The following is a 27,477-nucleotide window of genomic DNA, read 5'->3' as shown; positions in this document are numbered from 1 at the left end:
TTTAGTTTAATGCAGTTGGGTATTAAGTTGCTGTCTCTACATCGTTTCAAAAAGGCTAGTCGATTAATTAACATGGAACTACGTATCTTTAGCTTACCGTAGAGGCTACACCGGACCACTGTCTGGTTATCAATCAATCGGATTACAACCTCACCTAAAGTGAACTCACGTTACTGGAGAAAGGTTTAAATTACGCCATTGCTCCGAGGTCAGTAAATAAACTAGATATAATATATCATATCGAGAGAGGTTTAAGATCCCTCCCCACCAATTTAGCTGACAAAATACAGATGGAAACTGCCTGTTTACTAAATTCAACCAAAAAATTAAGCGGCAACCTAAATAAAGCAGAAAAACTGGCCCTCAAATCCCTAAAAAAATACCCGTCACATTATTATCACAAAAGCAGATAAAGGGAATGCCACTGTTGTTTCAAATCGGACAACCTACATTGAAAAAATGAATCATTTGGTATCGGACCACAACACCTACCAAATGGTAAATTGCAACCTCACACAACGCAACAAAAAGAAAACTACTGAACTACTTAAATTAGTGGCCGGAAGAAACAATTAAGAAATTACTACCGCAGTATGCTTGCACACCCAGAATTTATGGTTTGGCAAAAGTACACAAAACAGACACGCCATTATGCCCATTTGTGGAAGGAATTGACAGTCCGAATTACTACTCAGCCAAAAAATTAGCGGCCACACTCAAGGAATTGGTTGGTCATTCCCCTTCCTACATAAAAAATACACAACAATTCATAAACAAAATTAAAAACATTACACTCAATGACCAAGATCTATTAGTCAGCTTTAACATAACTTCCCTCTTCACCAATGTCCCAATCAATAATACTATGTTACTTTTACAGAACATATTTCCACACGACATCACGACCCTCTTTGCCCATGTACTGCGCTCTGGATATTTTGTGTGGCAAAACAATTTTTTCCTTCAAAAAGAGGGTACAGCCATGGGCTCACCACTCCCCCCCAATAGCAAACTGTTACATGGAAGACTTTGAGCAACGAGCTCTAGAATCGACATGCCTAAAGCTCAAAATTTTGCTCAGATACGTCGACGATATTTTTGCCATTTGGACCCATGGCTGCGAAGCACTAGATACATTCCTTAGCCACCTGAACAAACAACACAAACGCATCCAATTCACCATTGAAATTGAAAAAAACAACTCTCTTCCATTCCTAGACACACTTGTCACACGTCTTTCTTCAGGCTGTCTCTCCTTCTCAGTTTACCGCAAACCTACACACAGGACAGTACATATACAAAACTTCTTATCACCACCCAACACAAAAAGTAGGGGTCATAAGCACCCTTAAACACAGAACTCAAACCATTTGTTCAAATGAACAAGCTCTTAACCGTGAAAATCAGACCATCAAACATACCTTTATAAAAAATGGATACAGTATAAAAACCATTCACAAGATCCTCCACAAAGATATCACTAATAACAAAAAAGATTTCAAGAATGCTATTGCTATACCATATGTTGGAGGCATTTCATTGAAATATAGACAGAACACTAAATACAACATCAAAACCACCTTTAAACCCCCGACAAAATTAAGAAACCTCCTCAGGTTTTCCGAGGATCCCCTGCCACACCTATCCCACTGGGGGGGGTTACAAAATAGATTGCCCATGTAGCATACCATGCATAGGGGAAACAGGACAAACCATCCCAAGCAGAAAAGATGAACACAAACGACACATAAAATAGCTCCATTTTGGAAAAACCGGCCTTTCTCTCCACGCAGTCCAAACATACCACAGAATTGATTGGTAAGTACCAGGTCCCTACACCGCACCAAAACCTGGTTCGAGCGGAAATGTGAAATGCTCAAACATGATTCGAATCTGAATAAAAATGATGGTTTAACCATTCCAAGAATGTGGAGGACCCATCTGCAACCTTTATAGCAACCACGAAGAAAAATCTGAATACAAGAAGACTTGGTGAAGTATTTTTTTTTTCCTGAACATTCAATAGCAACCTGTACTGTACAAATCCAGAAGATAATCGTAATATAACAATATAAACTGTATAATTCCAGAAGAATCCTAGTACGTGAGGACTTTAGCAGAGTTTATTGTAGTGTTTATTTTATTTTATTATTTTTTTTTTATCACTAGAGGGCAGGCTAAGAAAAAAGATTAGTTAGCAACATAGATGTAATTTACCAGTATAGAGTGCAACAACATGTAGCTTGGTTCTTATACACATGTATCCTTCTGAAGATGACCTCAATACAGGGGTCGAAACGTCAAGTTATTATTTATTATTAATCATTAAAATAATCTTTTCAACAGTGTGTTTTGTGTCCCTAAATTCATAAATATGAGTGCTGATCATTGTGTAACCTTAAAAGAAAGATTTATTTTATGAGAAGGAATAAATACAATCCTGAAAATGGTTAGTTTGAAAAGAAATGAAAAATGTTAACCTCAATTGCATCAGAAATATTTTTAGATTTCATTATACTTACTTAATATAATTTTAAATTAATACATTTATAATAAATTGGAATATCCATATCATAAATTGTAATCTTACAGAAGCAGCAAAGATTATGTGGTTTGAAAAGTTGCAAATATGGTTATGGTTTATAGAGAAAAATGTCATCTATCCACTAGTGTTTCTCAGTGCCTTGACTACAGATTCATCTAAGATTATTTCCAAATTTGGTGTGCCGTAAGTCGTTTTTTATATAATTTGTGTGTTTCCAAATATATGCAGTTAAGCCTTTTAACCTTATTATTAAGCTTTTGTTTCTATTCATTTATGCTGTCATTTTTGCTTGTATAATTATTAGTTAGCAAATCAGTTATCCTTATGTGACCAATAATTATAATGTATGCTTAGATTGATTATTTTTTACTAAAAATATAAATTCAACTTATGAACATTCAACTTTCATTTCCAGGAACACATTATGTTTGCATGTAATTTGTTTTTATTTTTATAACCATATTTAATGTAATTTTTTCTATTCATGTACCATATTTTTCAGAATGGTAGCTATTGTGATAATAACAGAGATGTGCCTAGTAATTTTTAAAGACTAAGTTATAAGAGGATTGGTAATTTGCTGGTCTGGTTGACTGAGTGGAAATTGTATCCACTCTCTGATAGTAAGATGTGCATTTGAATTCCCTTATGGATGTTTGTGAATGTCTTCTGGCAATAGATGCATTTCATTGTCCATTGTGTAACCACCACACCGCTCATTGTTGATCTTAAGTTATGATTGGTGACTTAGAACAGTGTCCTTGTCATCAAACTAGTCATGATAGGTTGTAAATCTTTCATCTGGGTTAGATTATGAAATGGTGATGATGAAGTAAGAAAGAAGAAGAAAAAAAAAATTTAGGCACATTAAGTTATGTATTCAATATAATAAACAAAATCAGTAAAGTTTTTGGATCGATGAATTGATTCTTACAATTTTGCATGAATTCTTGCCTGTACAACTGTAATAATTATGCATTATTGATGTACTTGGGCAATTTGCCATAATCTTTCTTCTATTATTTATTTACTAGCATTATTAGAAAGTATCATTTCCTGATTCATGATTTTCAGCATACCTTTTTTTTTCCCCCTTTGTTCACTTTCAAGGAACTTGTGTTACTGCTGCATTTAAATCTTATTAGTGCATATACTGCCCAATGCTGTGCATAAAACATCAATTTACATAAAAAATGCTTTTAGTTTTCTGTTCCTTATAGAACTATGAATCAAACCATAATTATTGAGTAGTAGTTGTAATATTTCAAAATAATATCTCATTTTGAAAACCAGGTAGCCAAATCTGTGTATAGTAATCTATATATGGCCTGATCAAAGCATTATACAATGTAATCAGAATAGCCATACGTCTACATGTCATTTCCTCCATATCCTTACCATAATTTGCTGTGCTGTCCTTGCAGTTTTAGAAGTATGTCCACATTCCCCTAAGATCCCTGGTCTTTTTCACCTCCTCTAACATCTCCCCACCAGTTGCCAGAGTATGCAACTCTGCATTCTATCTGTGCTTCCCAAATTTTAAAACCTTACACTTTGTAACATTGAACTGGTAACTCCACTCATTTGCTCATTCAGCCAGTCTATTGAAGTCTTCTTACAAAGGCCACAACATCCATTCTATTCGTGATAGTTCTTCAAAGCTTTGTGTCATCTGCAGATTGTCATTTGTAAATTATATATTTAGTATAATTCTTATCCAAGTGTACAAAGTTTGCACCTGAAGTATCTTCAGGACTGGGGCAATGAGTGGCAAAGGTGGACTAAGTTCTCATCACTTTCCTTATTATCCCATAATGCGAAGCACATCTCCTTGCAGACATGTATGATGCTATGCATTATGGGAAGGGTCACTACCCAGGCCAGTGATACCAAGGTTGAAGCAATGCAGAACTCATATTTCCATATGCCAGTTGCCAAAAGTTGTCACACCTTATTATTAAATTACTCTAGATTAGAGAAAGATGTTGGAAGTTTTTTTCCACTTGGTTAGACTATAAATTATATTATTATTATTATTATTAAGAGAGACCTCCAGGGAGTCAGAGACTCATCGAGAGAGGCCACATACTACACACATCAGCTATCATACTTATTCTGGAATTCATTCACACTGCTTGCAGTCACAACATCCAGTGGCAATCCATTCCAATCACGCACCACTATATATTTAGTTTAATCCTTTATCCAAGTTTGAGGAAACAAAGTTTGCGCCTGAAGTATCTTCAGGACTGGGGCAATGTGTGGTAAAGGTGTACTAAGTTCTCATCACTTTCCTTAGTATCCCATAATGCAAAGCACATCTCCTTGCAGACATGTATAATGCTATGCTTTATGGGAAGGGTCACTACCCAGACCACTTTCGACCTTAATTGAGGTTGCATTATGGGATATTAAGGAAAGTGATGAGAACTTAGTCCACCTTTGCCACGTGTTGCCTCAGCCCTGAAGCAGGCACAAACTTTGTTTGCTTACACTTAGATAAAGGATTAAACTAAATATATAATTTATAGTCTAACCAAGTGGAGAAAAACTTCCAACATCTTTCTCTATGCCAGTTGCCAAAAGGTGTCACACCTTATTAAATTACTCTGGATTAGAGAAAGATGTTTGAAGTATGAGCTCTTAATTTCTTCAACCTTGGTATCACCTCTGGGTCTGGCTCCCACTGAAGAGACCTCAATAAAGGTTGAAACCAGTCTGGGTAGTGCATATTGCATAGCATTATACATGTCTGCAAGGAGATGTGTTTTGCATTATGGACTATTAAGGAAAGTGATGAGAACTTAGTCCACCTTTACCACTCGTTGCCCCAGTGCTGAAGATACTTCAAGCGCAAACTTTGTTTGCTTACACTTAGATAAAGAATTAAACTAAATATATAATTTATACTCTAACCAAGTGGAAAAAGCTTCCAACATTGTCATTCGTGCGCTTAATATCATTTACATTCAAACTAAATAGTCCCCAAAACTGACCCTCAGGACACACCGCTAACGACTTTATTCTTCTTGGCTATCACCCTCCATACATAATTTGCTGATACCTACCAGACTGTCCATCTATTCCAATTTAATTACTAGCTTGTCATGGGGCAATCTATCATTGGCTTTTGCAAAATCTAAATAGACCACTGTGTATTCATTTACCTTGACCAGTGCATTTGTCTCCTTGTTATAATAAGTAAGCGAATTGCTAAAACATGATATATAAACAATAAATTACACGATAACCACAGTAATTAACTTTAATGAAATGAAAGTACAAATATTTCATACTGAAAATAACAGTACATCATCATTTAAAAAAGTTTTAAAGATTAAAACATTATCTTCCTTTAGCAAACCCAGTCTGTTCATTAAAGAGAATGCTGTTGTCAGCCCAGGTCTGAATCCTTATTCCTTACTAGCATTTTTAAAACCTTGACCTCAATTCCAGACAAACAGATTAACTTTTAATTCAAAGGCTTAATGTTGTTACCGCATTATGAAGTAGAACAATTTTGCTCTCTTTCCACTCCTTTGGAAAATTTACCCAGTCTAAACTCCTGTTAAAGAGGTATATTAATGCTTTTGTTAATTCCCTGAACTGTTCTCTCAAGACACGTGATAATATAACGTTAAGTCCTACAGCCTTATTGACATCAAGTTACTCAATTCTTCATATACCTTCTGCTTTCCCACCATCAGTGGCTCCTTCTCCCTTTCCACTGTGCTCATATTCTGCATATCATTATATTCAGAGGACGAAATACTTTATAAATTGATCATTCAACATCTCTGCTATATTGTCCTTAGTGTTTATCATTCTACCATTTTCACTAACCAATATTATCCTTCTATAATCATTCTTCTTTCTGTTGGACACATATCAAAAAAACTTTCTCAGACTTCTTTTAGCTTCATTAACTCATATTTATCTGCATCTCATTTGGTTTGATCTTGACTGAAGATACATCTTCGGCTATCCTATACCTTCTCAGATGCTTAGTATATGTGCTTATAACTTGTACCATAATTCACAAATACCTGTCTCGCTGCTACGTGATTTCAAATAGCAGACCTGCAGCCAAAAATGTTAATAATAATCCTGACAGTAAAAACTTGAATGTCTCAAAGATGACACAGAAATAAATTAAAAAAAAATCAAAACATGTTAATTGGTGGTGGTGCACAGCTGCACCACCACCAATAGCAAACTCAAGCATCACTTAATTAATTCTTACATATTTTTAGAAATTAATTCTGATTATACTATGTTCATGCTTATTTTTAAATGTGGATCATTTATTTATTGTGGATCATATATTTCTGATAGTGGAGGTTCTCTCGTAGTTGCGGTGTGCAGCCTCAAGTGCCTACGTAGTGCCTTCAATGACCCTTCCCACCATTACTTGGTGCTCATCTTTACGAGTTTATTCTTCAGATTTGATTACCATGGACCCATGGAACCTTTCCTCATCAATTTCTTTGTTATTACAATTGTATTTAATAAAGTAAGTATGAGAGTTTTTTTATAAACTAGTGACTGTCAACATACCTGTGATATGCTAATAAAATTCAATTACCTAAATTTTTTTTTTCAATAACCTGTTTTATCCAATTGATTTGTGATGTCTAAAATAGTGAAAGAAATAATATTCACAGTTCTATGTATTAATCAGATTTGATTAGATTTATGGGGAAATAAACTCCTGACAAAGCTCTTAGTTAGTAGATAGCAAAATATAGGAGTTTATTATTTTAAGGAGAAATGATGTGTAAATCCAATTTTTGTGCTTTTCGTTAGCAATTATCCTCTTACTTTGGCTTCCAGTTTTTTGTCGTCTTCAGTTGAAAACTAATTATAAATAATATTTGCATCCTGGATGGGATTCTAACCCATGTCTTTCCATATAAGGACTATCATCACTACTGAGCACTAGAAAAATAAATATGAACTGCAGAATTTTTAACCCCTACTACTGCATATATTCTGGATGAAGAGCATTAAGGACATTGAAAAAAAATGGTAGGTTTAATCCTGAAAAGGCACAATAAAGATGATAAATATTGAGTTTGTTTCAATACTTGTCGGAAGTTTTTCCACTTGGTTATACTATAAATTAAAGATACTAAGAAATTATATACTTGGTTTAATCCTTTATCCAAGTGTCAGCAAACAAAGTTTGTGGCTGAGGTATTTTCAGGACTTGGGCAACTCGTATATAGAGGCTAATGACTTCACATCACTTGCCTTGGCATCCCATAATGCAAAGCACATATCCTTATGTATGATCTATATATGAGTTGCCCCAATCCTGAAAATACTTCAGGCCAAACTTAGTTTGGTTACACTTGGATAAAGAATTAAGCCAAGTATATAATTTCTTGTTATCTTTAATATATAGCATAACCAAGTGAACAAACTTCCAACAACTGTTTCTAATCCAAAGTAATTTAATAATAAGGCATGACATCTTTTGGCGACTTGTATATGAATATATGACTTCTGCATTACTTAAACCTTAATGTGACATTAAGGTTTAAGTTATTACCTTAATGTGACATTAAGGTTGGATCTGAATCTGGCTCCCATTGGTGAGACCTCAATAAAGGTTGAAACCGGTCTGGTTAGTCTCTTCCCATAATGCAGAGCATTATACATGTCCTCAAGGAGATGTGTTTTGCATTATGGGATACTAAGGCAAGTGATGTGTGAAATCATTAGCCTCTATATATGAGTTGCCTCACTCCTGAAAATACTTCAGGTGCAAACTTTGTTGCTGATAGTTGGATAAAGGATTAAACCAAGTATATAATATAATATATAATTTCTTGGTATCTTTAACACGTTCGCTGCCACGCTACTTCGGCATAGTCCGTTCCCCTACGCCGAGCAATTTCACTTCTTCACGGTCAGTATGGTAATCTCGTTGCCGGCGGTAAGTGTCATACGAGTATACTCGTAGTTGGCTTGTGCAGAGCATATACCATCTATGAGAATGCACAGTTTTGATGCTAGCTCCACAAGCCAAGAATTTTCACTTCTTCAAGGTCAGTACAGTAATCTCGTTGCCGGTGGTAAGCGCCATAAGAGTATACTCGTAGCTGGCTTGTGTAGCTGGTTTACCAACTACGAGTATACTCGTAGTTGGCAGCGAACATGTTAATTTATAGTTTCGATATCTGTTTATGTATTACATTACAGCAGTACAGGTGGTAAACTACCACCTGCTGATAATTTTCAGGTTGAAATATCTGGTCATTAAAGTTTATTACTTTATTCATCATTATCCATGTTTCGTCATATTAAATGGTGTTATTGAAGTTTTATGCTTTAAAGTTTTGTAGATTATTATTGTTAGTGAAGACAGTTTTGTCATTGGAATATTTACAGATATGTTTGATGGCTTTGTAGATTATATATATAAATTTTAAGGTTGTACAATTAATTTGTTTTTTTGGGATGGAGGAAAATGATTTGGGGTTGAATGAAAAACATTAATCTATTAGTTGTTGTCAGTAGAAGTATCTTTATGCATATGATTTGATTTGGTTTAAAAAATCATCATCATGTGTATCAAGGATTTAGGCCTAGCATGGCCTGTTCCGGCCTTAGAAGTCATCGTTGAATCGTTTAAGAGGACGTCCTGGTTTTCTTTTTCCTAATGGCTTGTTTTGGTAATCTTTCTGTTTTCATTCTTTGAACGTGTTCCATCCATCTATGTTTATATTTTTTAATTTTTTCAATTACTGGTTCTTGGTTTAATTCTTTCATAATATCTTCGTTTCTTTTGTGATCAAATAGGGTATACTTTGCAGTTTTTCTCATAAACTTCATTTCTGCTGCTGTTAATCTTTGTTTGTCTTTTTGTTTTATTGTCCAGATTTCGCTTCCATACATTAAGACTGGTAGGGCTAATGTATTGTATGCTTTTAGCCTGGTTTGTTTTTGAACTAGGTTTGGTTTAAATATAGAGTTAATTACTCCTGTTATTTTTAAATATTTTGCAATTTTTATGTTTATATCTTTTTCATTTTCATAAGCGATCATACATCCTAGGTAGTTAAATGAATTCACCTGTTCTATGATCTTGTTATCTAATACTATTTTAGTTCTTGCTGGATCTTGTCCTTTAAAGGCCATAGTTTTTGATTTTTCCGTTGATATTATCATACCATAATCTTTGGATATCTCATTTAGATTTAAAATAGCTTTCTGTAAGTTATCTTCAGAATTTGTAATTATTATTTGGTCGTCTGCAAAGAGGAGAGTGTTTAAGTTAACTGTAGAAGAAAGTTTAATTCCTTGATGTCAATTTTTATTCCATTTTATTATTATTTCATTTCAGTAGATATTAAAAAGAATTGCTGAGAGGGGACATCCTTGTCGGACCCCTTGGTTTATCTCTCTCGTATATGATAGCTCGTGATTTGATTATTTTCATATATATTTGTGATAGCTTTTAGGATATTATTTGGTATTTGTCTTTCTTTTAATATGTTAAATAATATGTTTCTTTTAACTTTGTCAAATGCTTTTTAAAAGTCAATAAATGCAATATGTGTTTCTAAATTGTATTCTCTTCTTTTCTCTATTATTAATTTTAGGTAAAAGGCCGGGTCTATACATGATCTTCCTTTTCTAAATCCATTCTGTACTTCTAAAATAAAGTTTTTGGAATATTTCATTAGTTTGCTATTTAAGATTCTGCTATATATTTTGTAACAGGAATTTAGTATACTGATACCTCTATAGTTTTTAGGGTCATCTCTATTACCTTTTTTAAAGATAGGAATCACAATTGCTTTTTTCCATTCTATTGGGGGTATACCAGTTGAATAAATTTTATTTAAAAATAATAAGATTCTTTCTTTGAGTCTTGTTCCTGCGTATTTATATAGTTCTGAACCTAGCTTATCTTCTCCAGGTGATTATCCGTTTCTTGTTTCTTTCAGGCTGATTTCTAATTCTTCTTTAGTTATTTCCTTTTCATTTTCGTTAATTGTTTGCCAGTTGTCTTTTTAAAAATATTTTTCTGTCCACGATTCTGTGTAGTAATTTAAAAATTCTTCTCATTTCAATTTGGTGTTTAATTTTATGTTTCCTTTGGTATCTGCCTTTAAGTGTTTCAAAATCTTATATACATTGGGTCTTATTTTATAAAAATCATGTTCTAAATTAGAAACAAATTTGTTCCAAAATTCTCTGTCTTTTTCTGACTTCTCTTTTAGCCATGGCTCTTATTCTTTTATATTCTATTTCATCTTCTAATCTTTTACTGCTTAACCATTTGTGATAGGCTTCTTTTTTCTTTTTGATTATTTCTTTGATTGTATCATCCCAGATCTTCAGTTTTTTCCTTTTATTGAATTTTTTGATCTTTCCTAAACTTTCATTTGCTGCTGCATTTAGTATCATTTTTATATTAAGCCATTCTATTTCTATTTCTTCATTTTGTTTTATTTTATCTAGATATTGGTTAATTCTTTGTTCATATAGCCATTGTACATTTGCGTCATTCAATAGTCTAGTTTTATAAACAGATGTTTCAAATTTTCTTTCTGTTCTTGTTACTTGTAGCCATTTAGGTGGTAATCTTAATTTTATTTTACCAAGGAAGTGGTCACTGCTTATTTCATATCCTCTGTGAACTCTAATATCTAGTGAAAATTTTGATGTCTTTTCATTTAATATAAAATAATCTAATATTGATTTCCATCCTCTTGCTGCCCAAGTATATTTATGTATGTCTTTATGTTTATAGAAGGAATTATTATTTTTAGGTTATTATAAACTACAAAGTCAATCAGTTTTTTACCATTCCTGTTTAGAGTATGTTCTCCATGTATTCCTATATTATCATTAATTTCCGTGTTTCCAATTCTTGCATTTAAGTCTCCTGCTAAAATTACATAATCATTTTTACTTATTTTATTATATATGTTTTGTAGTTGATTATAAAAATCAATATTATTCTGTTCTCTTCCTTCTTCTGGGGCATATAAACCAATTATTGTTAAATAGCCTCTATCTATTTTTATTCTAGCTTCTGTTATTCTTTCATTCCATAATTTATAATGTTTTAACTGTTTTGAAAGGGAGTTTTGAATCCAAATCATGACTCCTGCTTGTGCTCTTTGGTCTCTGTCAACTCCACTGTATATCACATTAAAATTTTCGGTTCTCATAGTTCCTTTTAATTTCTTTTTTGTTTCAGTGATTACTGCTATTTTAAAATTTCTTTCATTTAATAGTTAGTCTAATTCTATTTCTTTATATGCTATTCCTCTTACATTCCAGTTTGCTATGTGTATTATATTTTGTCGTTTCCATTTCTGTTTTACCTTTTCTATTCCAGGGTTGTTTTCCATAGATTCAATCCGATTATCTTTTTCTGTCAGCTTACAAGTGGAATTATGTTTTCCATGTCAGGGGGGACTAGCCTGACTATGAAATAGTTCAGTGGTAGGGCTGCTCTGAACTAGCCTTCTTCCAAATTTAAACCCATAGGAGGAATAGCATATATTGAAGGGGGAAAGAGTAGATTATAGTAGAATTATAGTATGGTTTATATAGAGGGCATAGTTGTAAGGTCAGAAATGAAAAGACCCCATGGCCCTCGAGTACTCTAATAGCATAAGGGTCATAAAATAAGAAGAGGTGGCTGATAAGGCCTTATAGGAAAGATTAAAGTGAGTGGATCTTCCTATAGTAGAAGAAGAGGATAGATCTAGCTAGGGGTCCATGGGAGTGGCACTTCCCTTACAATCAAGATGATGGCCCTGTTGGTCCACGAGTCCTTATTCAGTATATTCGGACCACCCCACCATACATGCACGCACGTACATGCACACACACATATGGTGGGCTCCCCTATCCATCACCCAGGGGACGCGCTCTCTAAGGAGTTACAGGGTCCCCCCGAGAGTTTAAAAAATAAGTATTAATAAATTGTGTTAATGTTGACTGTTTTTTTACTATATGGATGATAGGGGAAGTGGAAAGAAATAAACAAATAGGTTAAAAATTTCAATTACTTATGCACATTGATGACAGACAGGCTAAATTTTGAAGAAACTATTAAACACAATTAATTTAGGATGGTCTACTATGGCCAAACTTTACAAATATATGGGAAAATATACATATCTTCGAACTTTCCAAGAATCAACTTCTGCACCTTTTCAACAGATTTTTCTCAGAACAGATTCTGGATACTAGGGAAAAGTCTATTATTATTGCATTTCCGAAATCTGAGAAGGATCCAAAATCCCCAATAATCAATCCAGTTGCTCTAACCAGCTGTCTGTGCAAAATTCTAGTAAAAATGTTTATCTTTTGGTCTTTTATGGTTTCTGAAGAAGAACAACAATTTTTCCCAGCTATAAGCATCAGTTACAGATTCTTTCCTAAAATGCAAACACTTATTATGGTTTTCTTTGATATGGAAAAAGTATATGAGACTTCTTAGATATTTGGAACATTGAAACACTCAATTTTGGTCTCAGAGGGAATGTATTTCATTTTATCAGGAATTTTTTTTATTCGACCAAGTCTTTCAAATCCAAATTGGAACTACTCTTTCTCCCAAACATGTACCCAAGAGGAAAGATTCCCACGAGGTTCTGTTGTTAACAGAACCTTGTTAACCTGATAACCAAACAACTTCCTTCATCTATGAGTAATGGTGTCTATATGGATGACTTCACCATCTTCTGTCATTCATGTCATGGAGAGTCATAGAGAGACAGCTGCAGAAAGCCACTGAATAGCTTTCAAAATGGTTGCTTGTAAATGGGTTTCAGACTGTGTGCATTTTTGCCACAAACTTTCTTCATCTTGTTGCAGAATACATGCTAGGAGAAACTTTAATCCCAGTTGCACCAGAAGCAGCCAGAGTTCTTGGGGCTCATATTTCACTAAGAAACTCACTGTACTCCCTCACATACATCAATTTGCAAGATAACTGCTGCAAAGCAGTTAGCATCCTTTGTATCCTATCTTCCACCTCCTTGGGTGGTGAGAGATATTCTTTGATTCAATTTTACAGGGCACTGATTAGATCCAAAGTTGATTCTGGATCTAAAGTCTATGCTTTTTCCAGAGAGAGAGAGAGAGAGAACACCCTGCAATTGCTGTACCCCATCAAGCCATAAGAATAGTAACTGAAGCATTTTGAACTTCACATTCCCTAGTCTGTACATCAAGGTAAATAAAACCTCTAAGTTTCGATGGCAACAGCTGTCTCAATTATATGCTACAAAATTCCCTGTCAGATCACTCACATGATCAACTTTTTTTACCCACTATGGGAGAATCTGTATAACATCTGTCAGACTGCCATACAATCCTTCAGTTTGCGAATAAAAGCTCTTTTATAAGATGTAGATATTTTAGTAGATAACACAACACATACACCACTAAATACATTTCTGCCATGATTGTCATGCACACCACCACCATGTAACTTTACTTTTTGCAGGTAGTTCAAAACCAAAGGTTCTAGTGGGATCTGCTTACATCTCACATGAATATAATGAAAGGTTACATCCACTGTAACAAAAGGTTCTGTCCACTTTTGTGCTGCAAACATTTTATTATTATTATTATTATTTGACACCTCCAGGGAGTCCAAGGATTCATCGTGGGAGGGCACCTGCTCTACAACTCTGTCTCCACCAACTGACCGCAACCACACCAGCGCCATCTACTGCCGACCACCACATTTTTCCACGGACCATCACAAACATCCATGCCCACTCTTGGATTCGAACCCGCAGCCTTTTGCTGGAGAGCAGATATGTTAACTGCTGAACCAACCAGGCCGGCTGAGCTGGCCCGGTTGGCTTAGCCAGCTTTATTTATTAAAGAAAAAAATGTAAAAATCGCTATTTCTGCATGTTGTTATTTTTATAATTTGCAGTTTGAGAAAAATCTTTATAGGCATCTGTAGCATAACTAAAAAACAACAAAATTACATAACTGCAGTAATAAACTTGAATGAAATACATATAGAATGATATCACAGAACAAGGAAGATGGTATAAACAACAATCAGTTTATCAATTAAAAAGAATTAAGTTAAGGGGATAATAAATCCCATATTATTTTACAGCCGAGTACGAAACTCGGAGATCGAAATCTAAGCGTTTCATGCCGAAGAACTATTGGCGAGTCCACGCGTAAGTCATCACTTGGGTAGTACAACACTATGGCAACTCATTTCAAAGGTGGAGCATTTCGATCTCCGAGTTTCGTACCTGACTGTAAAATAATATGGGATTTATTACCCCCTTAATTTATGTCGCCAGAAAAATAGCCTCTTGGCTCTTTATCGAATTAAAAAGAATATTAAAAATATTTTTGATGTTTACATAAAATGAGAATCTTCAAACTTTAAGGTTTATGCATTTAATGTAGTATTGATGTTCGTTGATTCTTTTTTCCACAGAACAACCTATCTGTCTAAAGTATGTCAAAATACATTTACAAGAGATCTAATAAACACCAGCTAAAGACAGAGGCTACAGTTTGCCTTTTGTAGATGGTGACAAATGAGAAATTTTTTATAGGAAAATATGTGGGATTAAGGTGATGCTTCAGAATTATGCCAATAGGTTCAGAGATATCATAAATATAAATTATTGGAACCCTGCAGTCTGTTGAAGAATCCTTAGGTGTTGGAACATGTTGGAACATGCTTGAAGGAGAGGAACCCACGTTATGTGCTCTGTTAATTAAAGACTTGATAACGCCAATTTTTTGAGATGTGTGATGAACAAACTTTTGATGAATGTATCTTCCAATAAAGGTAGGTTTTTGATAAACACTGGTTGACAAAGTACCAGAGGCTGTGCCAGTGAAAAGGATGTCCAAGAATGGTAAACTACCAGCAATTTCTTTTTCCATGGTGAATTGAATGTATGAGTAAAGGCTATTCATCTGTTGTAGGAAAGTGGTAAGTTCATTTTCAGAATGAGGCCAAACAGCAAAAACGTCATTGTTGTAACAAAACCAAAGAGAAAGTTGGGGATGAATGGATGAGAACAAGGTATCTTCCAGATGGTTCTTAAAATAGAGTCCCAGAGGTGTGGACAGAGAGCTACCCATGGCGATGCTTTCAGTCTCTTTATTGATCTTGTTTTTCCAGCTGAAATATCCTGATTATAAAACAAATTCAAAAGTCTTTGCATATCAGCAGGGGAAATCATCATATAGTAAGCTATGTGATGGAGTGTTGGTAAATAGAGAAACAATGTCAAAACTGGCTGACACATCTGACTCTGGTATTTTAATATCCTTGATATTTGCAAGAAAATGTGTGGAATTATTGATGAATGATCTAGATTGTTCAATATAGGCAGTTAATAAATGTGAAAGAAACTTAGCAATTCTATATGTGGGCGAGTCAATATACAATTCACAATGTATTGGACACAAGGTATGAATTTTTGGTAGACCATATAATTCTTCCAAAATGGGTATGTAACTTATACAAAGTATTTTGATCCCACCTAACAACTTCATCAAGGAGCTTAATTAATTGTTTTAATCTGTAATTTTGTAGGGTTATAACTAATTTCTTGATAGGTGGAGGTATCCTGTAAAAGGCATTCTATCTTCCTCTCATAGTTAGCCTTATCCATTACTACTACAGCTTTTCCTTCATCTGCTTTTGAAATATAGGTGTATGGTTCCTTTGTTTTAATGAAATCAGAAACACGGAATTCAGTAGTAGGTAAATTACACAGAGGTAATTTCTTTCTAAAGAGTAAAGAAGCAACTTCGAATAGTAGTTTATTAATATTAATATCTGAGCTTGGAAGTCCTGCCAGATTATGTCATTGCCTTCAGCTGAGACACAGCATCAGACAATGGGTGTACAGAAGTATTAATAATCAATTTATTTACATATAGAATGATATCCTGCAACTCTTATGAATCCTCTCTTTGCTTTCATTTCATTATGTCGATGATATTTTTGGACTGTTTGGACTCATTCTGAAAATAAACTTACCACTTTCCTACATTAAATCAGTACCTTCACCATGCATTCAATTTATCATGGAAGAAAATGCTGGTAGTTTACCATTCTTGGACATGCATCTTAATTGCGCAGCCCCTGGTACTTTGTCAACCAGTATTTATCAGAAACTTACCTTTACTGGCAGATACATTCATGTGAAAACTTTAATGGAATTAAATGGTTACAGTCCTCATCAAATCCAACAGATAATCGACTCCTATGTTCCATCACCTGATGATTCTTCAACAGACTGAAGGGTTCCAATCATTTATATTTCTGGTATCTCTAAACCTATTGGTAGAATTCTGAAGTATCACCTTATTAACACATATTTTCCTATCAAAAGAAATTTCTCATCTTCACCATCTTCAAAAGACAAACTGTTGCCTCTGTCTTTAGCAGGCATTTACCATATCCCTTGTGAATGTAATTTGACCATTCTTTGGAAAAAAAGAATTAATGAACATCAATATTACATCGAATATGTGAAACCTACAGTTATATGGTGTCAATGGAGCATTATATCAAGCAGTATTTAGTCTTTATTCGAGTTGTAAGTCAGCAGTTAGAATTGAAGAAAGTACAGGATGATGGTTTAATGTTAAATCTGGCCAGACAAGGATGTACATTATCTCCTCTCTTATTCATTATCTATATGGATCACATTATGAAGGAAATTGGTAGTATTAAACCTGATATCCAAATTGGAGATGCTAATCTTTGCTTTATGTGGATGATGTTACACTTCTAAATAAATCTGCTAGAAGTCTGCAAGATTCTCTGACTAAATTGAATAACTGTTGTAATAGATATGGTATGCAGGTCAGCAATAACAAGACAAAGACAATGAAAATAGGCAGAACCATTAAAAATATCAACTGCATTATGAATGGAGAACCTATAGAAAAAGTATAACATTTCAGCTATGCACGATTTTTAGTGAAGATAGTAAATTAAATATGGAAATAGACAACAGAATCAACAAAGCTGATATGATTGGAAGTCAGTTGAATAAATTTATATGAAATAAGAGAGAAAATAGTCAAAACACTAAATTAGCTGTACACAAGACAGTGTTCAAACCAATTTTAACTTGTGATTCTGAGACCACAGATATGAGCGTCCTGAGAAAGATTAGGGGCATGAACAGATGACATTAATGGCAATATCATATTAAAAACAAAGATATTAGGAAAGAGCTTGACATTGCCAGCATCCAGGAATGCATTAGCAGAGCTAATCTCAGGTGATGTGATCACTTAAATAGAATGGTAGAGGAAAGATTAGCAAAACAAGTGTTCTCTGTCAGGTTGGCTGAAAAAAGACCCAGAAGAAGACCAAGATGTAGGTGGATTGATACAGTAAAAAGTGCCTTAGAAGACAAAAATATAAGATCTGATAATCAAAGTATTCCTGATGAGATTTTTACAAGGTAGTGCACTGTTGCTTTCCCCCAACCCCCCAATTTTATCCAGGCTCGGGACTGGCATATGGCTTGGATGTATTCATGACTGCAATTATGTGTGTTCACAGGGTCCGGTTTGCCTGTTCTGGGGGGCGAAAAATCCGAGTTTCCAGGTGGGAAAAAACCCAACCTCTGTAGGAGACTGGCTAACTTACCATTAGTCAAAACAGACCAGATAAAGGTTCCTCACATCACTGACAGGAAAGGTCTTTCTGACCAAAGAGCTTCGTCTATACTGGCTGAGCTACAGAGGCTCGTGTTATTTGCCTGTACATGATATTAAAACCCAAGTTTCAGGGAGAAAAGCCCTACTACTTCTGTATGAGATTATTTAACTGATCCCCAATTGAATGAAAGCCATATAAAGATTCTTCTCATCACAACAACAAGAATCAACTTTGGCCTTTTCCAGTCAAAGGACTCAGCATAACATTGTTCTTTCAGTTGCACTAAAGAGATGCTAAAATTAATATTCATTGATATATGAATTAAATACACTGCTTGGAAAGAAGTTATAAAATCTCTCATGATAACTAATTTACCATGTTTGTTTTTACATGTTTTTTTAAAATGATTGTACTTAAAGAAATGTCAAATTTTGGCTGTAATAATTTTGTATTTGTAATAACTTAACCACGAGCCTTTCTTAAAATAATGTGGTGCATGACATTATCATGTAATGCTGTTAACCCATGTCCATATAGGGCAATTTCAAAAGATGCACGAAGTATGACGTCATCATGTTTGAATGTCAATACATGACCATATATGGAAGTTTCAAGAGAGTTGTGCAGGCATGCAGTGGAGTCTGGGCCTTTATAAGCTGAATTGTTGAGAAGGATTTTCTCTTAGGTTTCTCAACTTCTCTTATACCTGAGTCCACCACCACATGAGGTCCATTGTCAGTAATCGAAAGAGAAGCATCGTAAGTCTTAGGTTTTTCAATCTTCTCTTATCTGGGTCCGCTACCATGTGAGGTCCATTGTCAGTAATGAAAGAGGAGCATAGGTCTGAGTGTTCTCAATCTTTTTTTATCTGGAGGCGATGAAATTCATCTCCCACCTAAATTTCTATCCAATTTGCTGGAAATAGGTTTGTATGTTGTATATGTTATGAACTTGTGCTACTTTTATATTATCCCCAGACAGGATGGCAGTGATTTTCTTCTTTAAACCAAATTTAAAGAAGTATGAATTAAACTTCATAATGTGAGAAATAGCAGTTCTTGGTCATCCTGCTGCTTCCTACTAATGTCCACAGAGGACATCCTTCCTAGCTAATACTTTATTTTAATAAGTTTCACTTTAATTTGTGTTGTGAGTTTGTTACAATTTATATTGTATGAGGGTGGTGTGAAAGGTTTTCAGCCTAACAATGAAATAACGAATTTATAATTTCAAAATTATTTTTATTTTTCAACATAATCTCCCTTAAGACTAATACATTTATTCCAGTGATGCTCCTGTGCTATTATCCCATCCCTGTAGTGGTTCTCAATAAGATCTGCAAAACACCCTTCTACAGCATTAGAAGCAATCACCTCTTGATTCGAAGAAAAACGCTGACCAGCAAGGAAGAGTTTTAGCTTTGGGAGGAGACAGAAGTCAGAGGGGAGCCAAATCTGGAGAATAGGGTGGATGATCCAACAATTCATAGTGCAGATTCCTTAATTTTCACATTGCCAAAACACCTTTGTGTGGCAGGTTCGTTTGCAGAAGAAAAAAGATTCTTTTTTCTTCTGCAAACCGGCTCTTTTCTCACGAATTTGTCCGACTAGTCTGGTTAAAAGATCGGAATAATATTCCCTGGTTATTGTTTTACCCTTTTCAAGATAATTAATAAACAAAATGCCTTTATCATCCCAAAACACCGATGCCATGACCTTTTCTGCTGATGGAACCGACTTTGTCTTCTTTGGCGCTGAACAACCGACTTCTGTCCACTGTTTTGACTGCTGTTTGGATTCTGGTGTGTAATGGTGAATCCAAGTCTCATCCATAGTAAGAAATTGATGCACAAAATCAGTTTTATTCTTGTTAAAACATTCCAAGCACTGTTCAGAGATTTTCATGCGAGTGTGGTGTGTTTTTGATCTGCTGTGAGCAAACGTGGCACCCATCTTGCACAAAGCTTTTTCAATTGCAATTCTTCATGCAAAATATTATTATTATTGTTATTATGTAAGGTTCTTCCATGGAGTCAAAAGACTCATCATGGGAGATCCATCCTACACATTCTTTTGAAATGCCTATAGTCTCAGAAATTTCACGCACTTTGACTCGCTGGTCGTCATCCAGTACCATATCGTGCACTTGATCAATGATTGCTGGTGGTGTTACACTTTTTGGACGACCTTCAATTGGATCATCTTCAAGGCTGGTACAGCCACATTTAAACTCGGCAGCCCATTTCTTAATTGTTGAAAATGAAGGAGAAGAGTGTCCATAAACTTTTATGAACTTAGAATGAATTTCTTTTGGCGTTAAACCTTCTTTTACAAAGAATTTTATAACCGCACGATATTTAATTTTATCCATTTCAAGGGATATAGACAACACTTTTGCTTCAGACAGCTGTATAAAAAAACTACTTGATAGAATGACTTGTAATTTCACATGGATGCTTATGACAGATGTACCAACTTAGGAAGAAAAAAAAAATCTTGTCGATAGTGTTGCCATCTGTGGTCGAGGCCGAGAACTTTTCAGACCACTCTTGTGTAGTGTTGTTGTTTCTCAAAGATGGGTCTGCAACAGAAATGAAACATTGGAGGCATTAAGTTATTTAATTCATTCTTTTTGTTGCTTTCATTTCATTAAACATTTCCAACATGAGTTAGCACCTAAACTTAAACAATGTTACCTTCCTGGCCTGCTCTTTGTATGTAATTAACAATATAGCATAACTGGCAATATAACCTGTTATATTGCTTATCTCTTTATACTGCCTCTATAATGCCTTCTTCATCCAGATTGTTCACTTATTCTTGCCACTCCATCCATTTTCACCTACCTTATTTTTCCTTTTAAACTTTGGTATAGATTGAGACCTCACTCCTTTTTCACTCTCTGTCTCTCTCTCTCTCTCACACACACACGTGTTGTGCTATACATTTTGCAAACTTTTTGTATGGGTTTGGTCATTATAGATCTCATTTTCTTTGCCTGAGTTTCTGATAATCATTCAGCCTATTCTTCTTCTGCCTATAGTCTTTTAGGACTATCAGAATACAATACATCAGAAATCTTTCTTCGCAAATTTTGAAAAGCATTTATATCTAGTATTATTTGTTACTATCATTTGTTTGATCATTCAGTTCTTGGGCTTTCTTTTGTGATTTCTGTTACTAGTTCTCCAAACCTATCTCAACATTACCCTGTGACATGTCAGTTTCATAATATGTCCTGTCCATCTCATTTGTTTTATTATTCATTTAATTATGGTTTTTATCTAGTGCCTGCTACATTATATATTGTGTCTTTCATATGAATATGATAACTTTGATGATCTAATATTTAATTTCAAAAGTCACTGTTCTTTTTTCATTCTCTATCTGTATTATCCATTCCTCAAATCCATAGAGTAGTATGAAGCAGACTAAGTATTCACAATTCTCAATCTTGTGGATTCCATATGTTTTCTTTCTATCATATAATGTTTTGCATCTCACATAGTCTGCATGTATTCTGTGTATTGGTGGTCAACTGTTAGTCATTATCTGCCAATCAATGGCAGTTGGAATCATGAAAGTGGAACTTTTCATTTCTACTTTCATGCATGACTTTTGAATCGTTAGATAGGTGATTTTCATTATTCTCTTTTATCCTTGTTTCTGGTTTTAACCAGACATAGTTGAATGTCCTTCATGCCTTATGCAGCCCCTACCAGAAACTTGACGTTTTAATATCAAATAATTTATTGCTATTATAATTTATACTTTTTTATTTATCGATTGATTTTTGTAACTCTTTTACTATACTAAACAGCTCCTAAATGTGATAATTTTATTTTATCTAGTTTTTCGAGTTCCTTCTAAAAGTGCGGTTCATCATCACCTACATTGCCCCATGGCAGATTACATGGGGTTCTGCCTTTCATGCCTTTGCCCAGCCTTTTAGCGTGCCTCGTATCCTCTATATATGTTTAAAAATATTATGAAATTTTATTATTATTTAATTATAGATAAAGTTTGTTTAACATCTGTGTGATTCTGCTATATTCCATCCTTGTATCACGTTATATGTATTCTAAAATAGATGTTTTAATGTTTATAATTTTACTGTTGTTAAATATGACAGATTTAACAAAGTTTGACTTACATTGTTGTATGAAATAATTTTAAAATGTTACTTGATGCATAGTTTTATTTACAGACATATTACACTGGCCCCAGAGCCTTAGTTGCTTTGGCCATAAATCCAAAACAAATGTAGTTTAATTATTTTTATGAATTGGTGAATTTTTTTAATCCTGCAAGCTTTTATTTTACTCATGAACCAGAATATACCCAATGGTTAATGAGAAGTAAGAAACAAATCCACTGCTAAGGTTAACAGAAATACTAAATTGGAACCATTAATTTAAAAAATATGATTAAAATAATAATATGCATTATACATTTTCCTAAACCATTGAATAAATCAAACTAAAATGTTGATTTTTAAAGAAGTGTGAAAAACATTAGGATTTTAATCCAGCATATGCATATTTATTATGTATATCTTTTTTTTTTTCATCGTTATCATCATCAATCTCCTGATATGTACCCCTAAGGGGGTTACTATGACAGCATTATTACACTACATTATTACATAACATTACATTATTATTAATCTCCTATCAACACTTTTCCTCCAAATCAATCTGTTACTTGTGAGAACTCCAGTGTTGTCACTATAAATTAAAGATACCAAGAAATTATACTCTTCGTTTAATCCTTTACCCAAGTGTAAGCAAACAAAGTTTGCACCTGAAGCATTTTCAGGACTGAGGCAACTCGTATATAGAAGCTGATGACTTCACATCACCTGTCTTAGTATCCCATAATGCAAAGCATATCCTTACAGATATGTATAATGTTATTTACTTGTATGTATTTTCAGGATTGAGGCAATTCGTATATAGAAGCTGATGACTTCACATCACTTGCCTTAGTATCCCATAATGCAAAGCATATCCCTTAGTATCCCATAATGCATACCCTTACAAGTATGTATAATGCTATGGGATACTAAGGCAAGTATATAGAAGCTGATGACTTCACATCACTTGCCTTAGTATCCCATAATGCAAAGTGCATATCCTTACAGGTATGACTATGGAATACTAAGGCAAGTGATGTGAAGTCATCAGCTTCTATATAATGCAAAGCACATATCCTTACAGGTATGTATAATGCTATGGGATACTGAAGCAAGTGACATGAGGTCATCAGCTTCTGTATACGAGTTGTCTCATTCCTGAAAATACTTCAGGCACAAACTTTGTTTGCTTACACTTGGATAAAGGATTAAACCAAGTATATAATTTCTTGGTATCTTTAATTTATAGTATAACCAAGTGGAAAAACTTCCGACAATGTTGTCACATGTAACAATTCATGCTTCTAAGGCACTTCTAACTGAATCCACCTAGACCTTGGTCTTCTTCTGGGTCTCTTTCCTACCATCTTGGCATCAAACACCTGTTTGCTAATCTTTCCTCGCCCATTCTATTTAAGTGGCCATACCACCTTAGATTAGCTCTGCTGACACATTCTTGAATGCTAATAATGTCAAGTTTCTTTCTAATATCTTCATTTTTAATATGATTCTGCCATTGGTTCACCCTCCTTAATTCTTCTCATATCTGTGGTTTTAAAATTACAACCATTCTTTAGTGTTCTTAAGGGATCAGATCTAAGTAACTAACTGGGAAGAGGAAGCATCCATATAGTTTGTGAGGAATATATAGAACTGATCATAAATTCTGACCCATTATTCTATCCTTTCCTCCTAAGCAGTAACACCCTATTAGTAGGTATCAGTCTGGTTACTGAATGAGTCAGGATATAATGGCAATCAGGGACTTGTATTCTATATTGGCTTAAATAATGGGATCAAATATTAGCTTGCCATGGCATTGCCCAGATAAACAAAGTCCCTCCTACTTTTATCAAGGAAGGTGTAAACAGGAATTCAGGTATTGAAATAACCTCAAACTTAATGGAATTGAAACTGGATTTAGTAAGTTCCATCTCTGCATAAGAAGCATCAATGAAAAGAAGCAGGGCTGGGAGAGGAATTAGGGGTATACTGTGTCAGCATAATTGTAATGAGAATAAGAAGTCTAAAACAGGTAAAATACTTTTAAATAATAATTACAAGATATTGTGTTCTGGCAGTAGTGAATGAGGAAAGGAAGAAATAGCATTCAAAACTAAACATAAAGATGAACTGTTGAATGGGGCAATTCAGTGTAAAAGTGAAGAGTAAAATTTTCAAATTGGGAAATTGGACAGTAAGATTTATTTGTGCATGTTATACCATAGAAAGAGTTTTAGTAAGGAAGACAGAAGCTCTTGTTAGTGATCAAAACAGCAGAGTAGGAAACAGCATGCTGGGCAATCAATATTCTTTTTCTACTCAACTGCAAACACACTAAATCTGCTTCTCCTCTTTCGCATTTATTCCATTCATCCCACCATCCCCTGGGAACAGCATTTCCCATGCAGTGTTTCCCAACAAGTACAGCCTCCAACTTTTCAAGAAAAAATGTTTTTTTCTCCACTAGAGTGCTCTGGGCTCCCCCTTACAAAATGAATAAAGACAAATAAAAACAATCAGCATATCAAATACAAATGTTAGTGATCAAAACATGAAAATAACGAACATTCCCATGTAAAGATAAGAATGTCATTTTGCCTCTTGACAAGGAATTGATAAGACCTCACTTGGACTATTGTGCACAGGTCTGGTTTTCGTTGTGATTCTGATATATTGGAGAGAGTACAAAGGAGAGTGTTTTAAAAATGATATCAGGATTGTAGAATATTAATTATGAAGACAGATTGGGAATTTGTAGACTGCAGACACTAGCAAACAGGAGAAAGAGGGATGATATGATTGAGACTTACAAACTTCAGAAAGGGTCATACAGGATTTCAAGTGATGGAATTTTTCAGTTTATGGAGGGAAAGGACAAGAGGACATCCTTGAAAGCTGAGAATGAATGACACTAAGGAGGGTGAGGACTAGATTTTTCTCTCATAGAGTTTGGATTGGAATGGATTGCCATTGGATGTTTTGAGTGTAAACAGTGTGAATGAATCACCCCTGAATCCCTGGAGGTCTCTCTTAATAATAATTGTTGCTAAATATAATATGTAGACTGTAAATATCTCTGTATTGTATTTAGTGATAAACAAGCTATTTGTTTTTCTTTCTTCTGCAGTATAGCATCTGTTGAGGTTGAAATGTTTTTCACTGTATAGGAACATTTTATTCCACTCTTCAGAAACAACAGCCGTAGTGAAATTGTATCTATTCCTGAATAAAAATGAATACTTCTATGTATTATAAGAAGTGGTTGATTTACAGCAAAATACAGTCATACCCCGACTTACGTGAATCCGGAGTTACGCGGTTTCTTATATGTACGTATTCCCATCCCGCTTCACACCTCACCACTAGTCATATCTTTCAGGTGCTGGCCGCATTCGCCAGTGTCGCACATGCTGTGAACAAGCACTGACGTGTTTCGTGTAGTCTCCATTCATACATGATTTTTATAGTCTACAAACCTTGCAATTGTTTAATGTTATGTTCTTGATAAAAATTTTATCATATAAAAAATAATAATGTCATCCAAAAGAAGCAAGTCTGATTCTTCTACAGCTAGCAAGAAAAGAAAAACATTGCCTTTGGAAACAAAACTCAACATTATTAAGGATTTTGAAGGTGGAATGAAAATTTGTGAGCTAGCAAAGAAGTTCGATCTACAGGAATCCACAGTAAGAACAATTATAAAAGAAAGGTTTACAGATTTTGGAGGACATAGATTCTAATGAGGAACGAATTGTAACCACAAGGCAAGGAATAAAAAAATCATTAGCTTGCTATGAAAGAAATTTTGCGTGACAAGAAAAGACATTATGCCGTCAGACGAATCTATTAGATTTTATGAAACCATCAACATCGAAATAACTTTCTTTTTTTATGTACGAAAAACTACAATTATGATTATATTTCTTAAAAAATATAGTGTTTTTGTAAACCTTTGGTCCCGATTGTATGTTTGTATATATAAATTATATAAATTACATGCAAAATTATACCCCGAGTTACGCGCTTTTTGTTGGTCCCACCTACCGAATAACTTCGGGGTTTTACTGTACTAGCATATGTGAGATTTACGATTATTGATAAGATAGAAGAGCTGTTGACAGAATAAAAAAAAAAAAAAGGTGAGATTCACAAAAGGGTAGATGATTCTGATAATGAGCAGATATTGTGTATCCTATTACTGCATAAAATTTATACTGATCCTCAGTAAACAAAAGCAGCTTCTTAGAAAACAAAGTGAAATATAATTAAAACAGAGAAATAAATACACATAACAAGCACAACAAATTTTACAAGATGATTTGCTTCTCCATCCACCATGTATTCCTGCCATGTCTAAATGAATCACCCGAGCAACATTATTTGTTCATTGGATTAGTCCCTCTCTATAGTTGTTTATTGAACTACCAAATTTATTCAGCTGCTGTTTATTATTAGTTAGTTATAGTTATTTGTACTTTGCAACCAAATCTCTTTCCCTCTCCTCTTAAGTTTTCTTTTTAATTATGTCATCATCATTATTATTATTATGTGATACCTCCATGCAGAGATTTTTTTCTAGTGTAACACACCGGAACGGTGTTCCGGCACCTATTTTTTTTTACAGTTTTTTTCAATTTTTCAAAAGTAATTTTTGAAATAATGTTCTTGCGTACATAGCACATGCATTGCCTGGTAACATGCATGCGCACGCCATTAGCATCTACGTTTGTGGCTGTATGGATGTGTGATTGACAACATGCGAAAGATTTTCAGTAAAACACTTATCTAAAAAATATCTTTATTGAATTGATGTAAATTTAACGTCATTATTTTCATATCCTTTTAGCATTTTTTTTATACTTTTTAGTGTAAAAGTCTGACCCAAGTTTGAAAATGAAGAAGATTTCCAATTACTTCTCAACCACCGGTCCCATTAATAAAAAGCCCAGAATAATAACAGACATGACATCAACAAATATGGAAATAATGATGCAGGTTGATGTTTTCAAATCATCTCAAGCTAATCTTGAGGAGCAAGGCAAAACTGAAAATGACTGGCTGAATTGCTGGCCATTAGATCAAAAAAATAATTTTTGCTCGAAAAATGAATGGATGTATATTAGCAAAAAGAAAC

General features: G+C 34.3%; 1 protein-coding gene across 1 annotated transcript in view; it reads left to right on the top strand.

Annotated features, from left to right (window-relative positions):
* The window catches only part of pcx (pecanex), a 621,557-nt gene that overhangs the window by 453,709 nt on the left and 140,371 nt on the right, over window positions 1–27,477 (top strand). The window contains exons 23-25 of the mRNA XM_090398640.1: window positions 2,593–2,728; window positions 6,881–7,058; window positions 22,057–22,165. Of these exons, the coding sequence (XP_090254766.1) occupies window positions 2,593–2,728; window positions 6,881–7,058; window positions 22,057–22,165 (423 nt within the window). The remainder of the gene's footprint in view (window positions 1–2,592; window positions 2,729–6,880; window positions 7,059–22,056; window positions 22,166–27,477) is intronic.

Source organism: Typopeltis vanoorti, chromosome 10 (genome assembly GCF_054136105.1).
Source record: "Typopeltis vanoorti isolate ZY-2024b chromosome 10, IOZ_Tvanoo_1.0, whole genome shotgun sequence".
In the NCBI taxonomy this organism is placed as follows: domain Eukaryota; kingdom Metazoa; phylum Arthropoda; class Arachnida; order Uropygi; family Thelyphonidae; genus Typopeltis; species Typopeltis vanoorti.
Note: the sequence above shows the minus strand (reverse complement) of the source record. Positions and strands in the feature narration are given on the sequence as shown.